This window comes from Pecten maximus, chromosome 10 (assembly GCF_902652985.1).
Source record: "Pecten maximus chromosome 10, xPecMax1.1, whole genome shotgun sequence".
NCBI classification, from domain to species: domain Eukaryota; kingdom Metazoa; phylum Mollusca; class Bivalvia; order Pectinida; family Pectinidae; genus Pecten; species Pecten maximus.
Window position 1 is genome coordinate 19,472,278 of NC_047024.1, and position 26,294 is coordinate 19,498,571.

Here is a 26,294-nt window from a genome sequence, read left to right on the forward strand (position 1 = left end):
AATCACTTTTGTTGGCCCGGATGGAAGCACGTGAGGTCTCGGTGTGGGAGGAAACCAGAGTACCCGGATATGTGGCTGGGCAATTCAATTCAAGTTACACCCATTATATTTGTAGTCGTTTAGGTGAAAGGGGGTTGCGTTACCACCCTTCTCTAATATTGTTTTTCTCTTTTTTATTTGTTTATGAGCGATATAACGCCAAGAGGACATTCGTAGCTAGAAACAAAACAGAACAGATCTGACGTCGAGCCCTCATCTCATACAGAGGGTCCAAACGCGGGTCTATGAATTCTAAGACAACTTATAATATATAATACTCTTGGATGACCATACAAAAAAATAAAAATAAATAAATAAATAAATAATAATTAAAAAACAAAAAACAAACAAAAAAACAAAAAAAAACAGCCAATTGCTGAGGCATAGATGTACCTGTACTGATACAGATGATTAATAGAAAAATACTAAAATATGAATAGAAAGGACATGACTATACATACATGCATTTAAGCATTCTGAAAACAAACCTACATGTACTGCATACCTACTAGTACACTTACACATTATGTACTGCATAAAACACACACACAAAAAAGATAGTAATGGCCTGTTAGAGTTGTCTTCCTTTGTTCCCGCCACCCGCGCGTGACGCAGCATCTGAAGCAGGCGTGTGCACCCCTTTTACGAACACCATGGTGACAATATGGCTTACCATCAGCTCGACTCGCTGATAGGCGCCAGCGATCGATCGCATCACTGAGGAGAAAAGTGAAAGGTTTGGTTCCCTGGAACGCACGTGCGTTGGGATTACGTGGAGTAGTGCAACTTTCAACTCATACTTTCATATCCCTGTCAAGTGTTCCGCAATTTTCTTAGAAATGGAATTACCATCGTTGATCAATTGATTGCTGTTTCAGCTGACTGGAAGTATGTGGTGCTTGGGTTGGCTCGATAGGCTAGCATTCGTGTGTTCGTATCAATGTCTGAAGATCGCGTTATCGTAGAAAGAGGCAACACATAATGGACAGAGATTTATTCTGATGTGTGCTGTTGTGTCTGTGATTTACGTACGACGACAGCTATGATGGCGTCTAGATTGTCAACTGGCATTCTGTCGTCTGCTCATTTGGTGCCAAATGTACTGGATTATCAGGCATGACGGCGGAGATCCAGCAGTGGCGGGAAGGTAGGTATCCAGCGTGTGTCATAAACGTCATAGCTCGTGCACTATATATGACGTCATCGCTTAGTTATGCTTCGTGTATCGTACCGTAACGTCAGTATTTCAGATACAAGACCTCCATGTGTGTTTTCATTGCCTGTGATGTGCGTCATAATTGTGAAATACAATGAAAATCCTTTATGTAACTTGTACATAACACTAGCAGACGACCATCAGAGAACATTTTCTGACGAATATATGTATTTTTCTCTGGCACATACCCGACACGTGAAACTAGTTTAACCTGGCATTTGTAGATAGGTTTGTATGATACCTCTCGGCATATTAACATGACACGTGAGGTATGTTTACCTGACACGTGTAGATAACTTCACAAGGCACGTGTAGGTAGCTTTACCTGATGTTTATCAGGTAAACTTATCTACAAGTATCAGGTAAACTTACTTAAAAGTATAGGTAGGATTACCTGGCAAATATAAGTATGTTTACCTGACATGAATAGGTAAGTTTACCTGAAACATTTAGGTAGGTTAACCTGACACGTATAGGGAGGTTTACCTGACACGTATAGGTAGGTTTACCGGACACGTATAGGTATGTTTACCTGACACGTATATGTAGGTTTATCTGACACGTATATGTAGGTTTATCTGACACGTATAGGTAGGTTAACCTGACACGTATAGGTAGGTTAACCTGACACGTGTAGGTAGGTTTCCCTGACATGTATAGATGGGTATACCTGACATGTATAGATGGGTTTACCTGAGATGTATAGGTAGGTTTACCTGACACGTATAGGTAGGTTTACCTGACATGTAGGTAGGTTTACGTGACATGTATAGGTAGGTTTATCTGACACGTATAGGTATGTTTACCTGACACGTGCAGGTAGGATTACCTGACACGTGTAGGTAGGTTTACCTGACACGTGTAGGTAGGTTTACCTGACACGTGTAGGTTTGTTTACCTGATACGTGTAGGTAGGTTTACCCGACATGTATAGGTATGTTTACCTGACACGTGTAGGTAGGTTTATCTGACACGTGTAGGTAGGTTTACCCGCCACTGGTAAGAAGGTTTACCTGACAATTGTAGGTAAGTTTACCTGACATGTGCAGTTAGGTTTATCTGACACGAACACGTGTTGATCAGGTTTACGTTCTATCAGGTGGTGCCATGGACGCGCCATCTTTACGTGTAAGGTGGAGTATTTATGTTACGTGTTTGGAGAAGACTTTGTGTGATGTGTTGTGAAGCCCTCCATGTTGATCTGGTATGAATTGCTAGCATAACTCTATAGGGTCGGTATTGATCGACATACCTACATATCATATAAACTATCTTGAATCTAATTTCGCTTTATCGTATATGTTAAAAAATGTTTGATCAGAATCAGAAATCGCATATGGAGTCGAAAGTATTGTTTTTAGAAATTTTTTTGCGTTTACTTGATCTCCGAGCTTAATTTGGTAAATTTTATGTGTCAAAATCAAAATTTTTTTGATACAATGATCTTTAAGAAGGAGTCAATACGGATGCTTTTCAACATTAGCAGTTTATGAATGTTATCAGCCAAACCAAGCTATCTGAATGTGTGTCTATATTTAGCGAGGTACATTAGTGTGTGTTGATATTTAGAGAGGTACATGTACTTAGATGTGCGTCTATATTAGTGAGGTACGTGGATGTGTGTCTTTATTTAGCGAGGTAAGTGTGAACGTGTGTCTATATTTAGCGAGGTACGTGAATGTGTGTCTATATTTAGCGAGGTACGTGAATGTGTATCTGTATTTAGCGAGGTACGTGGACGTGTGTCTATGTTTAGCGAGGTACGTGGATGTGTGCCTATATTTAGCGAGGTTCGTGGATGTGTGTCTATATTTAGCGAGGTACGTGAATGTGTATCTATATTTAGCGAGGTACGTGGATGTGTGTCTATATTTCACGAGGTACGTGGATGTGTGTGTATATTTAGCGAGGTACGTGGATGTGTGTCTATATTTAGCGAGGTACGTGGATGTGTATCTATATTTAGCGAGGTACGTGGATGTGTGTCTTTATTAAGCGAGGTACGTGGATGTGTCTATATTTTGCGAGGTACGTGGATGTGTCTATATTTAGCGAGGTACGTGGATGTGTGTCTATATTTAACGAGGTACGCGGATGTGTGTTTCTATATTTAGCGAGGTACGTGGATGTGTGTTTGTATTTAGCGAGGTACGTGGATGTGTATCTATATTTAGCGAGGTACGTGGATGTGTGTCTTTATTTAACGAAGTATGTGGATGTGTGTCTATATTTAACGAAGTACGTGGATGTGTGTCTATATTTAGCGAGGTACGTGGATGTGTGTGTATATTTAGCGAGGTACGTGGATGTGTGTCTATATTTAGCGAGGTACGTGGATGTGTGTCTATATTTAGCGAGGTACGTGGATGTGTTTCTATAATTAGCGAGGTACGTGGATGTGTGTCTATATTTAGCGAGGTTCGTGGATGTGTGTCTATATTTAGCGAGGTACGTGAATGTGTATCTATATTTAGCGATGTACGTGAATGTGTATCTATATTTAGCGAGGTACGTGAATGTGTATCTATATTTAGCGAGGTACGTGGATGTGTGTCTATATTTCACGAGGTACGTGGATGTGTGTCTATATTTAGCGAGGTACGTGGATGTGTGTCTATATTTAGCGAGGTACGTGGATGTGTGTCTATATTTAGCGAGGTACGTGGATGTGTATCTATATTTAGCGAGGTACGTGGATGTGTGTCTTTATTAAGCGAGGTACGTGGATGTGTCTATATTTTGCGAGGTACGTGGATGTGTCTATATTTAGCGAGGTACGTGGATGTGTGTCTATATTTAACGAGGTACGCGGATGTGTGTTTCTATATTTAGCGAGGTACGTGGATGTGTGTTTGTATTTAGCGAGGTACGTGGATGTGTATCTATATTTAGCGAGGTACGTGGATGTGTGTCTTTATTTAACGAAGTATGTGGATGTGTGTCTATATTTAACGAAGTACGTGGATGTGTGTCTATATTTAGCGAGGTACGTGGATGTGTGTGTATATTTAGCGAGGTACGTGGATGTGTGTCTATATTTAGCGAGGTACGTGGATGTGTGTCTATATTTAGCGAGGTACGTGGATGTGTGTCTATAATTAGCGAGGTACGTGGATGTGTGTCTATATTTAGCGAGGTACGTGGATGTGTGTCTATAATTAGCGAAGTATGTGGATGTGTGTCTATATTTAACGAAGTACGTGGATGTGTGTCTATATTTAGCGAGGTACGTGGATGTGTGTCTATATTTAGCGAGGTACGTGGATGTGTGTCTATATTTAGCGAGGTACGTGGATGTGTGTCTATAATTAGCGAGGTACGTGGATGTGTGTCTATATTTAGCGAGGTACGTGGATGTGTGTCTATAATTAGCGAGGTAGGTGGATGTGTGTCTATATTTAGCGAGGTACGTGGATGTGTGTCTTTATTTAGCGAGGTAATTGGATGTGTGTTTGTATTTAGCGAGGTACGTGGATGTGTGTCTATATTTAGCGAGGTACGTGGATGTGTGTCTATATTTAGCGAGGTACGTGGATGTGTGTCTATAATTAGCGACGTATGTGGATGTATGTCTATGCTAAGCGATCGAGGTACGTGTTTATTTAGCGAGGTAAGTGGATGTTTGTCTATGTTTAGCGAGGTACGTGGATGTGTGTTTGTATTTAGTGAGGTACGTGGAGATATGTCTATATTTAGCGAGGTACGTGGATGTGTGTCTATATTTAGCGAGGTACTTGGATGTGTGTCTATAATTAGCGACGTATGTGGATATATGTATATGCTAAGCGATCGAGGTACGTGTTTATTTAGCGAGGTAAGTGGATGTTTGTCTATGTTTAGCGAGGTACGTGGATGTGTGTTTGTATTTAGCGAGGTACGTGGATGTGTGTTTGTATTTAGCGAGGTACGTGGATGTGTGTCTATATTTAGCGAGGTACGTGGATGTGTGTCTTTATTTAACGAAATATGTGGATGTGTGTCTATATTTAACGAAGTACGTGGATGTGTGTCTATATTTAGCGAGGTACGTGGATGTGTGTCTATATTTAGCGAGGTACGTGGATGTGTGTCTATATTTAGCGAGGTACGTGGATGTGTGTCTATATTTAGCGAGGTGCGTGGATGTGTGTCTATATTTAGAGCGAGGTTACGTGGATTGTAGTCGATATTTTAGCGAGGTACGTGGATGTGTGTCTATAATTAGCGAGGGTACGGGTTGTTGTGTCTATATTTAGCGAGGTACGTGGATGTGTGTCCCTTTATTTTACGAGGTGGTAATTGGATTGGTGTGTCTATATTTAGCGAGTACGTGGATGTGTGTCTATAATTAGCGAGGTACGTGGTTGTGTGTCTATATTTAGCGAGGTACGTGGATGTGTGTCTTTATTTAGCGAGGTAATTGGATGTGTGTTTGTATTTAGCGAGGTACGTGGATGTGTGTCTATATTTAGCGAGGTACGTGGATGTGTCTATATTTAGCGAGTTACGTGGATGTGTGTCTATATTTAGCGATGTACATGGCGTGAATGTGTGCCTATAAATTAGCGAGGTACGTGGATGTGCGTTGGTATTTAGCGCGGTACATGGATGTATGTCTAGTTTTAGCTAGTAACCTGCTATGTATATATATTTAGCTAGTTACATGAATACGTTACCGTATTTTGAGGTAAATGTGTCTATCCATACATTGTTGTTAAATTAGAAATCGATCAAACCCTGGTATTGTAAAACTCTCTTAATGCATTTGAAATTTTCTCACTTGAAATGCATGCTTAATGTTCAAACTGTATTTTGAGTATGTTTCCCTTAGAATCGGGTGTTTATCCTTCCTAGAGATGTTTATGGATGTTTTATGGGTCTTTCCTCTTTAGTGGTGTATATTTATGTGAATTTTACACCATGCACGTTTCTCATTATTGTCTTGACTTTTTAAAAGTTTTATTCGTTTTAATTTGTTCCAGATCATTCTATTATTTATGCTAACGTCTGGTTTCGTAGAGCAGCCGGCTCGTGTTCCAACTGTGAACAGCCGAGATTGCTGTGCGGCTTTCGTGTCTAGGAGTCCTAACGTCGTGATAAATACTGCCATATCGACAAAATCATCAGAATTCAATTTCAGATTGATCGACCTCTGAAAACATCGACTCATGGCTCAGCCACACTTAAGTAGAGATTTTACACAAATGGTGCCATCCAAAGTGGATCTTCGCATGATGGTTGTGAGGTTATAAATTTCGACACAAACAGTGTCGGTAAAGGATTTTATCGTTAAAATCCCTATGAGCTCGTGTAAACACGCACATATCACTTGCTATACAGATCACGTTTTCGCACGTGCAAGCATACCAGACTGTAACGATTATAACATTTACCACAGTAGGTGAAAACGCTAACCAGCTAGGGTGTCTTTTTGAAACTGGACCTATGCACGAAAAGTACAATTTATCGCCAGGATTGTTGGAAATGTGACCCCTTGCGGACTGAAAGGTCTGTGTTGGGGTTAACGTCATCACAGCAACCGTTGTTAGATCAGGACGGGCGTCAATGAGACACTTACAACTAGGGTTACATGAAGACAAACGTCAAGGAGACACTTACAACTAGCGTAACATAAGGACAAACGTCTAGGAGACATTGACAACTAGGGTAACATACGGACAAACGTCTGGGAGACACTGACAAATAGGGAAACATAAGGACAAACGTCAATGACACACTGACAACAAGGGAAACATAAGGACAAACGTCAAGGAGACAATGACAACTAAGGAAACATAAGGACAAACGTCAAGAAGACACTGACAATCAGGGTTACATAAGGACAAACGTCAAGAAGACACTGACAATCAGGGTTACATAAGGACAAACGTAAAGGAGACACTGACAACTAGGATAACATGAGGATAAACGTCAAGGAGACACTCACAACCAGGCTTACATAAGGACAAACGTAAAGGAGACACTGACAACTAGGATAACATGAGAACAAACGTCAAGGAGATACTCACAACCAGAGATACATAATTAGGGTTAGATAGACAAACGCCAAGGAGACACCGACAACTAGGGTAACAAAAACAAACGTCAAGGAGACGGGACGGCTGGTTCGCCCGTTGGCAGTATGATCTGACTGGGTGGGAGCTCCTGCTGGACATCTTCGGCTGTGTGCTTCAGTGAGGAAGCACTATAAAGTCGGCATCAATTCCTCGCTATCACAAGGAGACCAACACGAACATACACACATATTCACGCGCATGCATCTCGTAAACAGGGAGGGCTGTCCTTAAATGACCATAACTGTTGATAAGATGTTAAACAACACTAAACCAACCAAACCTTGGCCTCTTGATAGGCCAACCAAGACTAATTGGACGGATGGACATACAAAATACTGTATATCTCGTAATATTCGCAGGGATTTGATTTCTCTTATATCAACGGTCATTGAATGTAGCACGAAAATAAATATCCAACTAATATTAATGTATAAGCACAGATGTTTCCTACAGAATGTTTACAAATCGGTGTTGGAAATTTAATATCCGCGAACTAGTTCTTAGTGTGACAGCCGCGAAAAGCTTGCCCTACAGAATTTAACAGCTATACAGTATTAGCCGGGCTCACGAAATTCGTTATGACTAAAGGCACTATAAGATAACATCTGTTTATCTCTCGTGTGTAAATAGATACAATACTACTTTTACATATCGTTCAATGTAAATCAAAATATTAACTTAATCAACTTTTATTTTTAGTTACGTCGTTGGTATTTCTATAAGGTGTCTTTGAACGACATATGCATATATCAGTGTTTATATCTACATTTCTCGCCTTTCAATTACGTTAAAATTTTATGGAAGTACATCTTGATTGTAGATTTTCCCCGACATTTTAGAAAAAAAATCTTCCTTACCGGTCATGCATATTCTATCCTTAACGAGACCTATATAATTTACAAATATACTTTCGTTATTATTCATTTTGTATTTTGACAGGTTCCCGTGCCCCACCTCCTCCCTACTTAGAGGCGCTGGCGTATCCTCTGACGTCACTTACTGAACCCGAAAACGAAAACGAAGATACCACGGCAGAAAACATCGAACTCAACAAGTGTCCGGAAGTTCAAGATGGCGGAACTTCCTTATATCCAACCGCCCTGTTGTCAAAAACGTCACGATCCAACAGTGTTTGTTCTGGATGTAGTGTGTTGCGGTCAAACTCCCCAATTACATGTCAGGTTAATACTGACCATCCGCTCTCGTGCAGAGGCTCGTGCGAATCTTGCGTGCAAGAGAGTTCGGATGAAGTGACGTCATTCATGTCGAAAAAACAGTGTCTTAGTCACAATTCCATAGCGTCAAATAAACTGACCGGATCTCCAGGTTCCTTAAAGACTTGTCGGTCCTACTCCCCGCAGCCCGGCCCCAGCGGCTACAATGGGAGTAAAGGCAAGGGGCGGGCCAGCTCCACCGTCAAGTTCATCAATGGGGCTGGGAACTACAAAACGGGTGCTACCAGTGACAGCTCGGACAATATATACTCAACCAACTGTACAGTAAGTATTTTAATCTTATGTTAATAGAACAGTTGTCGCCCTTGATTGAACTCAATGTTTAGCCAGGCCGTACTCGTGTAACTTCAACGGTCATTAGCTGACTTTTGTTAACTCCGCTTACGAAATATACGCCAACCTACATGTCATCTTAAAAAAAAACATATAAGGCATATGATTTTGACAGCATGCAAAATAATATCATTATAGCTTACGTTATATTATGAAATCTTATCATTCAAACTGAGAACAGGTGTACATTTTATATTGAACGTGTTGCGTTTACGCAAACTGCGATGAACACATACAATGTACATATGTGTCTTAAGATTATATCATACCCCAATATCATCTACATATAGTCAACAACAACAAAATGATAGCATGTTTTCTGTTATATCTGTAAATGAGTGAAAACGAGAGATTTAAAAAAAAAAAAAAACACGAAAATGGCAATAGTCTACATTACAAAATTCAAGGGGTTCACACAATCATTCAAGCGTGAAATTCTGTATTGACGGAAGAGCTCCAGGAGGTTTTCTGAAACTAACTTCGCTTACATTTCATAAAAAGATCAAACGGGCACCAGCTACTTACAGTAGTAACACTATCAGGACAAAGAATTCACAAAATCTTGCTTTTTATCAACTTAAACCATCTTGTCACGGCTGTCATATAATCCAGACTGGAAAATCTCAGCGTCGAATGACACAGCATTTTGGTTTTAGATCAAACTTGGCCGACATCTGACAGTCCCGAACCGACTATACCCACAAAACGACCTCTTGGGATGACCTCTTATATGATTAATACGCTTGCACGATCGATTCGTAACCGCAATAAATATAACAAATACATCGTTTTGGCGTCGTGTGTCTGTCCAAATAGTCCGCAACAGGTTTTCATCCATTTGATTGAAAGCACGGTCTCCTAAAGTGAACCAAGTTTGTTGCGATGTTACGTCATAGGGCCTTGTGACAATGACATTACGTTCTGTTTTCAAATAAGTCTCGAATTTGTCTACATCACGGTGACGGAAGGGGCAGAGTATGGAGGCGAGTTTTTTTTGTTTGTTTTGTTGTTGTTGTTTTTTGCGAACTGTTGCCTCGCAGAACGGGACCGCTTTGACGGCGGAAATATAATGGCTCGATGGAGAAGTGGGCGGAGGGAGGGGGGTGTGGGGGTGGGGGGTGGGGGGATTTGTGAGGTTGAAGGGCCCGGGGTGGGGGCGTTTGAGGATATAAGGGAGGATGTTTGAGACGTTCTCGGGCAATGCCTAAGGGAACGTCAAAATCAGTCGCCAAACTTTCAGAAGCTGACCAAAACCCTGAACGATGAATGGAACAACATCTCTCCTCCAGCTACCAGCTGGCTTACGAGTTCTATACAAAGATGCAATGCTGTTTACCTCGCAAACGGTGGACATATTACTGATTGGGTTACATTTACCTAAACGTCCTTTAAAGTCAAATAAAACCAACCGAACGGGAAGAATTGTATTTAACCATGGCACCAGATTTATTCGAATTTATCAATTATTTTACTCGTACATAATTGATAGCTCTAAATGCAATACTTCAGGCATAGATCTTGACGGATCTACATATGTTGATACAGGCATTGGAAGCCCTTGTTAAGGCTTGTTTGAATAGAAAGGAATTTTCTTTTGTCCAACCGACTCGACCGATAACGGAGACGCCCATAAGCATGCATGTACAGCCATCTTCGTTTTTCTTTCATCGGTTGAATGTGTGGTAAGAAAACTTGTTCCGAGACAGTGTTCCGGGTCGATTTTTCATATTTGGACGAAATTCACACCCCAAGAACGGTGCCCCCATGCCAAAAATGTCTCGCACATGAACGGTTTGAAATTTTATCGTTAAAAGTGATTAAAAGTGGGCGTTTTCTTCTTTGTAAATGAAAAGCTTGTATTGTTAACAATATCCTAAACACATATTAAGTAATTGTCAGAATGACGCTTGTGATGTTCATTCTATCTTGAAAACATGTATATCCATTGTCAGGATGAAGCTTGCATTAAACATAATACCCTGAACACGTGTACATGTATAGTCATAGTCTGTATGGAGCTTGAATTGTACACAATATCCTAAACACATGTTTAGTCATTGTCAGAATAAAGCTTCTATTGTTCACAATTTCTTGAAAACATGTATACCTATTCATTGTCAGTATGGATGTTTGCATTGAATAGAATATCCTGAACACGTGTGAAGTAGTCATTGTCATTTCGAAGCTTTTGTCGTGACGCCTTTAAAACAAACCGCATTTGTATTCAATGCCGGCTTGACAATATCCATTCTTCGCCTTTATGTCTATCATTTTCACACTAGATTTATTTTTAAGCATGAACAAATATGTCGTAGAAAATCAATTCCTACATTCAGAGAAGCTATTACTTAGCAGAGTGTATGGCAAATACGAACCCATCAAATCATCGTATTGGTGGAGACGGCCTATAGTCAGTGAGGCGCTTGTGTTACAACGATGATGTCAGGGGATTTCGCCGGTAGCTTGGTGCATTGATGTAATGTAGGTTATTTGACGTGATTTACTTAAGTGTTTGTATAATGCACTTATGTCAACTTTCTGCAAATTTACACATTTACGAATCGATATCCAAAACTAATGTGACTAAAACATATCGTTCCTTTTGTGAAGATCGCATGACCATATCCGGGGGTTTTAAGGGGTTTATACAATATTCGGTGATATTGTGCAAGATCATCTATATAAAGGGGCCGCGGTGGCCGAGTGGTTAAGGTGTCCTGACACTTTATCACTAGCCCTCCACCTTATCACTAGCCCTCCACCTCTGAGTTGCGAGTTCGAAACCTACGTGGGCAGGTACTGACCGTTGGCCGGTGGTATTTCTCCGGGAATCCCGATTTCCTCCACCTCCAAAACCTGCCACGTCCTTAAATGACTCTGGCTGTTAATAGGACGTTAAACAAAAACAAACCAAACAAACCAAACCAATCATTATAAATCAGAAGGAAAACCCCGTAAAGGAGTGGGATAAGGATATGCCTGTTTGATATCGCTGCATGTCACAATAGGCGACAAATTAGGCGAAGGGTTTGGGGGTTTTGGTCTAGGTAGGGGGGTCTACAAGTCTGCCGTGAACTGTCAAATGTGTTTAGTTTAAAGCCTGCTGTATCCCACCCAATGTTGATCGCAGAATGCGGCTCTACAGAGTCTAAGATTTTCTTCTGGTTTGAAAACATTCAAAAGGTCAAAACAAATCTGCTCTCTCCAATCCTTTCTTTTCATTCCGGACGTTTCCTCTGTATTCGATCATACCAACCCGTCTTCATATGAGCTGTTTATGACAAAAAGAGAGTTGTCAATATTTACCTTATCAGTAGATTTTTCTTAAATATAAAAATAATTGCATGTATGTACATTATTTCCTGAAATGATTTGAATCGATATAATTTCATTTCAATATATATACCCACGCAAATGCTTCTGCTTACGCAGCGGCAAAAGCCCTTTCTCCCCAAAATGTGAATGTTTTAATTAGGATGCTTATCAGGGCTTTATGTAAATTCCCATCTGTCCGAAGCTAGTCAAAGGCATAATATCAATACATGTCCCCTCCCGGACCCACCTGAAAATAGTGGCCTTGACCTTAAACCAAAAACCCTGAAACTCGAATTTGTTTAGGAAATTATTGTTCTTTATCATTTAGTGCAGTTTGATCAAAATCCCTCGAGGAATCAAACCGCTAGAGCGCTGACAAACTTCGGCGTTACGTACATACCTTTAGGAGACTAATAAAACTCCATTGCAAGTACCATATAACATTTGTGGTTTATCTTTTCGATATAAGAGCAAAACGCTCCATGAAAATGATTGTGGTTAGAGTGATTGATACTTATTTGTGGTAGTTTATTATGACGTCACATTTGCTGCGCTAGTAACTGTAATTCTACAGTTGCGATACACCAGTTGGTCAAAACTACAAGAGTTTTCATTACAGTATATCCTATTGATACGATGGTTTTTCTCCGGGTACTCAGGCTTTCCTCCACCTCCAAAACCTGGCACGTTCTTGAATGACCCTGGCTGTTAGTAGGACGTTAAACAGAAACAAACAAACAAATATCTGACCACGTGGGTTTCCTCCGGGTACTCCGGTGTCTTTCTACAGTCCCCACGCGCGCATCCATCCGGGCCAACAAGAGTGATTAATATAAGCTGATATAACTGGTTTTGCAACTGTTGTAATATAAATAATTTTTACACATACAAGAATATCCTTAACAGTATTGTGGTCGAGGTAAGTCTGCTATCCAAAAAACATACATGGCTTAGTCATGATTGCATGGTGACGTATCCGTGTGCCAAACACTACCATTTAGTGTTATTTATGTATATACATTCATTTACTAAAATGGTAACCACTTTAATTTCTGAGTTTATTTGTTTTTGATTCGTTCATCAGAATATTGATTTTTTAATTTACAGAATTAACATTGTCAAAACTTGTTTTTCGTGAAAAATTGTGAAAAACAGGCAGACATAATGAAATATTCATAGAAATCGGGCGAACTACCCCTTTAATGAAATATTCATAGAAATCGGGCGAACTACCCCTTTATAAAAGGGGTAGTTCGCCCGATTTCTATGAACATTTCATTATGTCTGCCTGTTATAAAATGCCTGTTGGGGTTAGTAAGGATGTGTGTTGGTAACTCATACGCGTGTTTCTATCTCTCTGAGTTCTCTACTCGCTACTGGCACGTGCAGTCTGTCATCCGGTAATTACTAACCCCAAAACAACTAACTCAAACGGGCAGCTGTCATATCATAACTCTCAAGGAAAACCTTGCTTAAGGGTGATCGGGCGGCATAGTGGTAAAACATGTGCCTCTCAACTAGGTGTTTGGGGTTCGATTCCCCGATCCGACGTGAAAAGGTATGAGATCACCTGTCTGACCATGTGGGTTTTCCCCGGGTACTCCAGTTTCCTCCCACAGTAAGACCCCTCGCACGCTTCCATTGGGCCAGCAAACGTTTCGCAATTGTTTTTAAAATAATTCAAGTTTGAAATATATACATATATGATAAAGCATTTAAGCAATGTGAATTTTACGAGTGCATAACTGTGTAGACATATCAACGTTAAAGCTCATTATTTTGGATACTTCAAAAACCTGGATAATTTTCGATAATCCTGCTTTAATCCAACATAAGTTGGCCCTCTCGAGAGAACTATGTGTCTTCCACTCTATATGGGCTCGGGAATAACACATACACCTAAGATATATTTGATCTTAACACACATATACTGTATAATTGGTTTAATTAAATAGATTCTGTAGTATATGAATGCAGTACTTAGCTTCCATGATATCAACACTGCTTCAAAGATACGAAACGTCATCCGACAATATTGACCCCGGATCCCGACCGGTCAAAATGGATCACTTCTCCAAAATGAACCCTTTCTAAATCTAAATAGGCCAAATATTTGTGTACTACATGATCGTTAACGAGAAGTACCACTGTACTGGCACATAAACTATACCAACCCGGATAATGTATGGTTCTTTATTTACAATAGTGAATAGTATTTCCGCCATAACAACACTTTTCATTACTTTGTTGTGTTTCTTATCTAATTACTGCGACACTAACATTTAACAAGTGTCACGTTCAAGGACGCCTGAATGCGCTCTTAAACTGACGGCTGGGGTATTCAATATTTAATGAGAGGTTAGGAAAACAAATTAAAGTCATAGGCAGTTCCGGAAAAGCGATACTTTGTTTATATATATATATATGTTCTCTCTTTTCGTATAGGAGAAATTAATGCTTAGAATAGGAAAAGAATTGTGAATATTATGCATCAGAGACTATATATAACTTGTTCCCAAAACGTAAAGTCGAGGTTAAAATGAAGAAATTGCAGTGGAAATACTATTATTTGGAAAGGTAAACACATTTCTATCGTACAGAATGTAAGAATTGCAAAATGTATCATCGGCCGATGGTAAAAGATGATTTAAATGAAATTAAACGTTTTGCATAATAGCTGGGTTTTTTCAACGAATTGTCAACATATAATGGCCGATCGATATAGGTAATGATACATCTAGCTTCCTTTTCTGCCTTTTTTCTAGTGAATCCTATCCTGGAAGCTACCAATCCCGGATCATGAACAAGCCAAGTCGTTAGAAAAACTACACACAAATGTGAATATCAACTTTGAATTTGAATTTAGTAAGATACATTTATGATAGATAATTAATATAAAGCTCGTCCTTTTAGGACCCATCCCTAATGCTTTAGGGGTCAAACGTGTGGAAATTTAGAACAAAATTATGAAAATTAAAATGAGACTTAAATACACGTTAAAATATAAAAGGGAAGATGAGAGCATCCACATAATTAATCAACAGTTGTTTTTTATATATATATTTTTTCTGAAAAAAAAGTTTATTGTTTGAATAAAAAAATAGTAATGATCCGCATTCATTTGGTACCTAGACAATATAGTCATTAATACCTTTACTGATTCTACTGAAGTTTGTTATAAGGGATTTCGGTGATGATGAATCTTGTCTCGGGTCCTACGGCACAACGGAGATTCCCCACCTTATTTTAGGGCCTTTCAATAAGGTAGTCGGTGATTTTCTTCCGTGTCTTCTGCTTAGGGGACATTGAAGAGAACAAAACAGACCCCCCCCCCCCCCCCCCCCCCCCCCCCCCCCCCCCCTATTGCATCGCTTAGGATATTAAACCATTTCTTTCTTTCTTTCTTTCTTTCTTTCTTTCTTCTTATTTCCCTCTATAGGTGTCTCCTTGACACCTGTCCTCAAATGACCCCTGACCCTTAAAAAAACAAAAACAAAAACTTTGCGATACAAATTTTAGCCCTTTCTCATATACGCAAAAGGACGGGATTCTATGCTTTTTATACTAAACGATGATAAATATAAAGTCTTTTATCTTTCAGGGCAAAAAGATTTGATTAATATTGAGAAGCGCTCTATCCTTCGGGGCGAAAAATGGGAATATCAGACAAAAACTGAGAAGCGTTATATCATAGAGAATACTTGGTCTGTGTCTTAAAATGTAAGCTGTATTTTGTCTTTCTGTCCCGAGCCAAAAATACAGCTTATATTTTAAGACACTGACCATGTATTCTATTTATTCTGCAAGAGTCATCAAACATAATTTGAAGTGAAACGGTATCAACAATAATCCAAATATGTCCGCCTTTTAAAAGTTGTTTCCACTTGGAGGTTGGCTTGTCGAATTAACGCACGTGCTAAGTTCCAAAATACAGCTGTTTTGTTTTCCGTCACTGCCGTATACATCAAAAATATATATGGTGGGTGTATTCCGACAATGCAGTGGCAGTTGCAGGATAAACACGTATGTACATTCCTGGTTACATCTTTCGTGACGAAAACATATAATTGAGAAGCGCTGTATCTTTCTGTGCGAAAAAATGAGAATATCGGACAAAAATTGAGAAGCGTTATATCTTTCGGAACGAAAAGATGAGAATTTAAGAAGTTGCCGAATGCCGTCTGTTCGCCTGTATAGTGTAGCATAGGGAGTTAGTACCAGTTTGACAGCGTACAGCGTCATTTATTGACCTAACTTTGATAGAACTGATTACTTGGGGATAATAGTCCAATATCGTCCTGTCAGTAACACATTACACAGGGGGGTGACGATTCAAAACCGAGCGGAATGATGTGGGTAAAAATTAATCAGAAAGGCCGCACCGCATCGATTGTACGGAATACGGTTGTGAGCAAGTACCTCAATGCGTTGATATATACAAGTACATCAGCGCCATCTGTCCACATCATCCGAATTCCGTCAGACATGATTTAAAACATTGGTTCGCTTTCGCCTGAAGCTCATTCCCTGCCTTTTAATCTCATGATAAGTCATGGGCATCATAGACATTGACAAATCTCGTAGAATCGAGGAGAAATTTTGAGATACTTCCAGAAAATGGAAACCATTAGTGTCATGTGGCTGTCGTGTGCTTGAGAGGGCTCGCGACAAATGGCGACAGGAAACTTAATATAATTATATCACAACCGGAATATTTATAGGTTTAATGCTTATATGACAAGGAAATCAATACATTTAGAAAAAAACTAGCAAGAATACCTAAACCAGCCTACGATCACAGCGGCCATAGTGTTTATATAATTATATATAACTATGCAGAGATATGATGCTGAAATGTCTCGGAGGAAACATGTAGACATTGAGGTTTTTTCTCCGTTATCTGCTAAGGTGACATTGAAGACAGGAAAATGAATCTGCTGCAGTAGCATTCTGGATTTGATTAGTTTCTGTGGTTTGCTTCTGTGCCAGACATTTATGTTTTCATGTCTGGAGCATACAGTGCAGCTTGTTAACAGTTGCAAAATATCGTAATAAAACGCATTTGAAGAAATGCTTTCATCACCTACATATGAAGCATTATATATGGGTCGACTCTCCATACGCTATGAACCATTTAGGTTTGCTATTCATACGCATATAGACCATTAAGTATGCAACGTCTTTTCGTCCACTTATTAACGAAGAGCTTGTTTGCTTGCTGGATTTATCACCTTGTGAACAGCCAGACTCATTTTCAGGCTGGGTCTCCTTGTAGTAGTTGGTGACTACCTCACTGAACAACATATAGGAGGTCTATTGCATGTCATACTAAGCAATTAGGGTAAAGCGTTTTGCCCAAGGCCACAACCACGACAGCACAGACCGGTCTGTTTCTCAGCTTCCCGAGAAACACAAACTGCCGTGGGTAGAAAGCGTCAAACCACACATCTCGGATCTTCACGTGAGATTACATGGCCGGCGCTCTAATCGCTGAGCTACAGATTGCATTAACTAAGAGGATAATTGTGATATTTTCTGTGTCCACACTATAAGGAATCACAATCAGATGTTTGCATGATGTGGTCGTTAGGCTTAAGTCAAATAACAAGAATTAATTGATAGAATGTTGTTTCTGAATAAAAGTTTCATGACATATGTAGGTTTTACAGCTCTCAACAAAGTCAAGGGAGACACTAGAAAGAAGGAAGTTGTTAAGAAATGAGAGAAAAGATAAGATCCTAAATTTGGTCGCCTCTTCCGATCATGCAGTGGAGACAGCAGGCATAGTTAGTATGCTCTATCTGCAGGGCGGTACACATTTAGATGCCTTATTATAGTGTCATTTCAATGAACTGTCACAACACACTGGCATACATTTTGTAACGTTAACATCACCACCGATCCCCGATATTGTCACCGTAATAGGCCAGTAATGTTTATTTGTGTATTCAGTGATTACCGTCAACTTGAGAGCATCGAGGACGATTTTTTGACAAAAGTCTTCCCAGCCTGAGTGCAACCCCCAATTTTTCCTCACGGCTGAACACATAGGTGATGCTTCTCCCGTCCAACCTGCAGTGCAACTACAAATTATTAAGATGCATAGAAGTCAATAATATTTTGAAGACTCATATCAAAGCTCACCTACCACAGTTAGCTTCTACATATAAATCAAGGAACAATATTCATGTTGTAATATTTGTTAATTTACAAATTGACACTCGAAAAAAACAAACACGCCTTTCACAAAAGTAAAAGTTTTACACGGATGGTTTTTGTGAAACCTGCATTGATAGAAATGTATCACAGGGGTTAGTTTATTTTCTGTTGTGGCATTACTGTTTGGTGTATTAGTCAATCTAGCGGAAATTACAAGTCTAATTTTAATTAGATTGACTAATACAAGTTAATAAAGGCGGAAAATAGACAAAACATCAATACTGTCTTCAAAATTATTGATGATAAATATACGTACAGTGCCTACTGCTAGAATCTGTAACTGGTTAAGATTAATTAAGACCTATAGGCTCCACTATGAGAAATACTATATTCAGGAAGAGAACTTTCTCATAATGTAGCAAAGATGGTCTTAATTACTCTTAATGCCTCTACAGGGAATCGTATGACATATACCTTAAAATGGAAAGTAATCAGCGAAGCCTTATACAGTTAGAATAAAATTCAAATATTTTTTAGTTTTTAGGCTTATATAAACCAAAATCGACTGAAGTCATCATGAGAACTTTGCGTCTCCGACTTAAAAGGAGTTGTTGAGAGGCAACACAAAGATTTTTATTTGACTTATTACGGTTTGTGCCGTAAAAGTATAATTTGCAACATATTATGATATTTTGTTTTATTGTTGTCTATTGTTAGAAGTTGTTTATATTTGGATGGCACAGACACAATATATTTGCGTGCAAAGTTGTAACATTTTCTTGACAATAAACTACCATATCAAGACGGAATGCTTCAATAAACGTCATCGCAATAATGTTCTGGTCTATACATTTTACCTAGTTTATAAACTAGGTTTAGTGGCCGCGGTGGCTGAATGAATAATTTGTCCCAACACTTTTCCGATATCCCTCTACCTCTGGGTAGTGAGTTCGAAACCTACGTGGGGCAGTTGACCGGTACCTACCGTAGGCCAGTGGTTTTTCTCCGGGTACTCCGGGTTTCCTCCACCACCAAAACCTGGCACCTACTTAAATGACCCTAACTGTAAATGGGACTTTAAGAAAAATAAACCAAACAAACGCTTGGTTTAATAAGTAATGCCGCATGATTTGATTATTTCTATCGGTTTAAATGACCAGACATTGTTTATTTTGCTCAAGACATCCACACCCCCTGGCCTGCAATTTCTCCAACAGATCTATGCTAATATAATTGTCATTTCTGACGGAATAAGCAAACCATTAAGAAGAAAACTTTTTTTTAGTTTAACGAACAAAAACTTCTACCAGGAATCAATGTTGTCAGCCGTATGTTTCAATTCAAGAAATGTCGAATCACGTCCCTTTGGCAGTACTTCTATAATGTCTTATTATTATCGGCTGGCGTTCCAACAGAATAAACATCAACACATAAAACGCACTTCTGTACACAGACGAAACTTCTTCTAAGGCAAATATTTCACGATGTAGATTTTGGCTGTGGCCAACTGCCACCATTCCGCGAGACAAGTGATGCTTCTTTGTCCAGACAGAGATATTTCTCACACAATGGTAAATTTCTCTCCTGGTATGTTTAATTTTTGTCGAGTATTTACATATATTCATGTTCGCGTTTTCATTGTAGCTTCGCAGTCAATTCCTCAAGGGTCTTGTTGTCTGGCTGATTGCCATGTTACAAGTTCAGCTATCGTCTGCTCATACATGTGCATAAGAAAAGCCGTTGAATAGTTCAACAAGGCATACATTTTCCACACCATATTTAATCTTATAAATCTCAATATCAGTATTAATTGTTTTTGGTTTAACAAAACACTGATTCAGATTATGTTTGTATGGTATGTACCTTTTCAAAATTCAATAATGTTCAAACCACTGATAGATTCAACGTTCGTTTACAACGCCAGGAAGCGTACATGTATATATTACTTTGTACAAGGTGTGAAATTGGAATCTTTGTGTTCTACTGTTGGGAGATATGGTCATTGTCATTCGGTATGCCACCATTGATTAGCTGTATAGGAAATAAAGCGCGGGGCGGTCGTGGGTTTAATTCCCATGCAAAGTATTATATTAGAAACTTTCCATACTCCTTGACATGTAAAAGTGCTCGACAATTGTCACTGTCAAAAACGGAGGATTGCAATGAAGATTGTTCTACTCTAATAAAATACAACATTGTGAAACCTATACGGGGGATTCATTTTGTACTAATATGTGTCGGAGGTGAAATAGGGGCTATCTTTCAAATGTTCCTTCTAGCAGCTGGTATGTGTTATTGGAGTTCGGAATCTATTGATATGCCATCTGATTAAGCGGCCAATTCTTTATTGTCTCAAAGGATCCTCTTATTGAATTGGGTATCGAACGCTTGTCATTTACGATGCTACCTAGTAGGGATCTGTGTAAAGGGCACGCTTGTGAAATACTGATCCATCGTGCGACTAATTACTTTCTCCCGCTAGGTGACGCTTATATACCGTAAACAGTGTTTTCAAATAATTACATCAACGTATTAACCCTTCAAATCGTGCCGTCATCAGTCTTGACCAATCACAGGGAGTAAAGAAGTGACATGTCTGCAACCATGGTTACTAAGCGGATTCCGGCACTGATTGGATACAAACAGACATCAACCGCTTCAACGCATTTTTATTTTAAAGAAATTCGTACATGACCATATACGTGTTCCTGGCATTACAAGAAGTTTACAAGAAGAATAAGCAGCTTGCTATTAGGGTGGTTTTATTCAATTGATGGCATATATTTGTTTGTTTGTTTGTTTGTTTTGTTTAACGTCCTATTAACAGCCAGTGTCATTTAAGGTTTTGGAGGTAGAGGAAAGCCGGAGTACCCGGAGAAAAACAACCGGCCTACGGTCAGTACCTGGCAACTGCCCCACGTAGGTTTCGAACTCGCAACCCAGAAGTGGAGGGCTAGTGATAAAGTGTCGGGACACCTTAACCACTCGGCCACCGCGGCCCCAATGGCATATACTGTAGCTATTCCAATGATTATCGTTTAAGGAATTTAGAGTAAAATTAGTCGAAATCAAGGTTGAAAAATAGAAATGTTAACTGTTGTATAATAAATTTGTATCGAATATCTGACCTACATCGTCATCACGTGGTGACTCCACCGCCTGTCAGCGTCTCCATTGAGTGGAACAAAACAGCTCCAATCATCTCAACGATTCACCGGCGGATCCGATCAGGAGGGATGATTTGGAGTGTTCTGAATTTCCAAGAGAAGGCGGGGGGGGGGGGGGGGGGGGGGGGGGGGGGGACTCAAGTTGGAGAAAGTTGGTAGAATGTAAGCTGCCCGAGGTAACAGCTCCTATAACGTGTTTGGTAGGGAGGGGGGAGGGGGGAGGGCTGAAGGAAGGGGAAAAGCATGGCAAAGAGCCGGAATTCTATAAATATATTGCTAAAGACTTCTTGGTTATATTCAAACTATTGTCCTTCAACCTTTCATGGATATACTTCTGCCAATCAATCATCATCCATTGATAAAATACTGCCCAGCAACCACGAACTCATATAGTGGACATATGCTTATTGGTTGTAAGTTTAAGAACGGATATGAAAACAGCCAGCATTCTTCCGCTAACCCGAATATCAGTCAAACATCGATATGAAACACACAGACATTATGTTGATACAAGTACATCACGCAGAAGACGGCACATCATATTCATTAATTACATGCGATTCCCATTATCCCAGCGATCATTCGTGTCTTAAGGGACATTTCTATTTTTCTTTTAGAACGTCGCAGGCGCTTTACAATCAGTTTTACGGCGTCTGGAATAATGGGTCGCCAGTAGGTTCTAATAACAGCTGCTCATGAAGCCCCGCATTGTCACATCATTGAAATCTACGGAAGGTCGTTAACGCCAAAAACAAAAAAAAATTCTGCACATTTGACGCGTTTAATTTTTATTTTGGTGTTGTTGTTGTTGTTGTTGTTGTTTTAGATTTATATATGCATGTCTTAGTCTACGTTTCACGTCCGTGATATGGTTTAAGAAGCAACGCTAGATTTGCATTAAAATCAATACCTTTACGCTAATTACGCCGTTGTAACCAACTGTGCAAGGATATGAGGCAACTAATGTGGAACCCACTTCATAATTGGATGTTTTTTTCAGTAAAAAACATTTCATTCTTTCATATATGTTATTTGGACTGCAAAAGTAGATGAACCCTGGATTCAGCCCATAAACAATTTAGTCTTCACATGACGCTCTTGCTCACAGCTTGGGTAGGGATATAGAATATTTTTACCTTAATAAGAAAACATAATGATGTGCTGAGTCTGTATAAGGTCCTTAATTGGTTCGTCATCAGCATGAATACCAACATCAGACGTCATGAAGGAATCAGCCAATAGCAAGTTCAACTTATCGATTTCTGCTTCACACTTTTGTCCATTTTCTCAGAAAAAAAGTGACATCGTCGAGTGTATAAATGGGGATATACATCAATCTGGCAATAGTTTTACTCGAGGAAGTTGGTATTCTATTGATCTTAAACGATAAAATGAGAGTTTTTGATAAAGAATTTCATTTCTGTAAATTTTTGTTTACGTTCTGTCTTTTCAGACGTCACTGAACGAGACGGAAGAGGAGCCAAACAACAGTGCAGCCGACCGTGGAACTCTCTATTGCGCATGCGGGATACTTATTTCCATAATTACACTCGTCCTACTGCTTGTTAACTTTGCATAATCCATGACATCATACTCACGTGACTTTAAAGCTTCAATCAAAACATAGCCAACTTAAGGATCCTTCAGCCGGAAGTTCACTTTTTTATTTTTGTACAGAATATAAAGTTGTAATACCGTTGAACTTTACGACCTCTTAAATATTTTTCTAGCATAATTCTTCGTTTCTTTTTTGGTGTTTTTATGTGGTCATATTATTCATGAAGCTTCACAACCTAGTACAATGGTATCCATCAACCCGATAAAGTCCCGGATGTATGTCGGATATATAGCAATACCCTCTCTGATGTGGTTTAATCTATTGGATTTTTGAAAGAATTCAATATTTCATGTTCATCGTTTACATGAACAGTGTTCTTTTTTTAATTTAATTGTCTCTAAGGAGACAATGCCAGAATAATAACAGAACTTGCAGAAATATTTAAACCAAAATATATGATAACACCGAGAAGAGGAGAAAACAAGATAAATGTGCTGTACAGCGATAGTGAGTGGCTTTGGTGTTAAAAGGACGTGTCTGATTTGTGATGATGATGTCACCCCGATAAGTGATTATGACGTCACCAAGTATGATTACGTCATCCAGAACGATGACGTCACCATGTGATGACGAAATATTCCTTGTTGTTTTGGCCTGTTATCATTCCACTGTGATATAGATTACCGACAGACGGTCAAACAAATGTCTAAGAAAAATCAAAATAATTTCCTGATCTTTTATCCATATGTGATTTAAATGTCTTAATAGTATTGCACGTTATACATTTGTATTGTTTATAAATGTCAATATTGTCTGCACTGTCTGCTACAGTTGTTTCTTTTGTTGTCAATTTAAATCATATTATGATTCAAAAGGAGTTTACTAGACAAACTACTTTTTTGTAATGTATATAAAAACGATAATGGGACTGCGCGTGCTGTTTTGTTATGGTGACCGTATTTAGGTCCAAGAGTCTTTGATAAGCATATTAATTAGAATCAATTGACTTATTGGTATCCTGTTTACCTAAAAATACTCAAATGCTTATCCAAAGCAAGGTTATGAGTTCATAAAATGTCTCCATCAGCGTCAAAAATGGTATTGTCCATCGAGAAATCGGAACAAAGGCCGAAATTGTGACGTGAACAAAAAAATGCTAGCATATCTTAAACTTATATTGGGACCGGTAAGACGCGTCTTTATGACAATACAACTAAATAAGAACATATGGAATCAGATCTGAAGACTAAAAAACTATCAGTAATTACTTATATTCGTTTCTTTTTCCGAAAAATATTACACAATTCATCAGTTTAATATTGTAGTGAAACTTGATCTTTTATATCAAACAAAGTTGCCCTATACAATTATCAATACCATGAAAAAAAAACACCATCGACAACCATGACATCAAAATATGCCATTGCGCAATGCGTCGGAACGTAAAGTAAAAAATATTCATTATTCGGACAAAGGTTTTGTTATGATTCCACTAGGAATATCGCTTTGGAAGGCAAACAAAGTGCTTGTACACAGAAACAATATATAAGTATGTAGTATTTACGGATATGATATGAGCAGTAAGATCTACGGCGATAGGCAATACACCGTAAACTATTGAGGAATGGTTTTGAATGATTTCCAACGAATATGCTTTTTTTTGTTTGATAGTAATGCCATGCCTCGCCTTTCCTTCGTGTTACAGTACATCGATAATCTCGGGAGGTAAACAAATATCATAGAGGTGTTTAAAGGGCATGATATAGTTGGTTTTGCTTTAACATGCTACTCGGATGATTCCGTTTCGACATCATACTTTTTATCGTTGAATTACTTTCTGTTCATAGAAATCGGTGAAGGACGTAAGTAACACGACACACATATTAATCAGAAAGCCTGTCTCATAAAATAACCTAAAACTTGTTCCGTACTCATTACTGATTAGATTTCCTTTTTTCGAGTTTGAAACAATAGTAATGTTATAAAAAGACTCAATCTTAATTTCATTTCGTATTCGTAACGGACTTGTTTTCCTTATTCGAATCTTAAACAATAGTTTTGTTGTAAAAATGATAAATGAAAAGCATAATTTTAACTTTATTTTGTACTTGTTACGGATTTTATTTCCTTTTACGAATTTAAAACAATAGTAGTGTTGTAAAAACTGAATAAAGTAAACATTTCACAACAGTTCAATAAGCAGATATATATTGGGCTAATATAACTCTGTCATTTGTTTGCTGTTTGATTTTTGAATTTGTAAATTGAAAATAATTTCGGTATTTTGTCCGATTCTTAACATTTGGGCAGCCAAAACCACCATGTCAAAACCTTTCATTAACAAAATGAAATAAAATGATTTTTTCTTACTGAATTACTTTTTCTCCAAATTTGCAATATCAATCAAAATTGAACATATTACTAATATCAATAACTAACCGGACAGAGAAAACACATTCGATTGTTAAATATTTGTGTTGCCAAAATTCATAAGCTGTGCGAATTTTTACTGCTCGGTAAGGAGGATTTCACCTTTAGAGTTTGGATACATTAGACAATATATCTTAAAGAAAAGAACAATTCCAATAAATTATTATTTGCACACAGAAAAATACAAAACGTTTTAAAGCTTTGTTTGTGCTTGCTTTTCAATGTATAATTGAGGTTTTAAAACAGCTCAAAATCGTTCGTGCTAGACATTGAATGATGATCAATTTCATTTGTGTCAAAGCAATATATGTCATTCACGTAAATTAGTCACACACCAATATTGGTTTGTAGTAAGCTAGTAGAATTATCCGACGCAAAAACTCATTATCATCAATTTGGAGACGACGTTCTCAGATGCGTTCAATATTTTGCAATGACATGATTGATGAAGACCGTGCTTTGGAAAATGTGTTCTTGTACTTCAGTTGGTCTAGTAATAGGATACTTAGTAATACAAATATTTGTGTATAACGTTTAATATATATGGGTCATTATTTTTCAGGAAGAAACAGTTCGTAGCTAAAGTAGGTTATTGAGGATATTGATGGCTTTTTACATGTAGTCTCTGAAGCAGATCTGTAACTATTTATAGCTGTTTTCTAAGGTTGACATTATTCTATAACATTATCAATGATATGTTAGCTATATGACAGTGTACTACTAGAAATTATCAATTTAATAAAAAGTTATATCATCTCTGCTTTTATCACTTGCGATGATAGAAAA

General features: G+C 38.5%; 1 protein-coding gene across 1 annotated transcript; it reads left to right on the top strand.

The window, feature by feature from the left end:
- Window positions 1–642: 642 nt before the first annotated feature.
- On the top strand, window positions 643–23,901 carry LOC117335573. Its single transcript, XM_033895654.1, has 3 exons — window positions 643–1,186; window positions 8,251–8,810; window positions 22,974–23,901. The coding sequence occupies exons 1-3, from the start codon at window positions 1,156–1,158 to the stop codon at window positions 23,097–23,099; spliced, it is 717 nt and encodes a 238-aa protein (XP_033751545.1). The 5' UTR covers window positions 643–1,155; the 3' UTR covers window positions 23,100–23,901.
- Window positions 23,902–26,294: the final 2,393 nt, after the last annotated feature.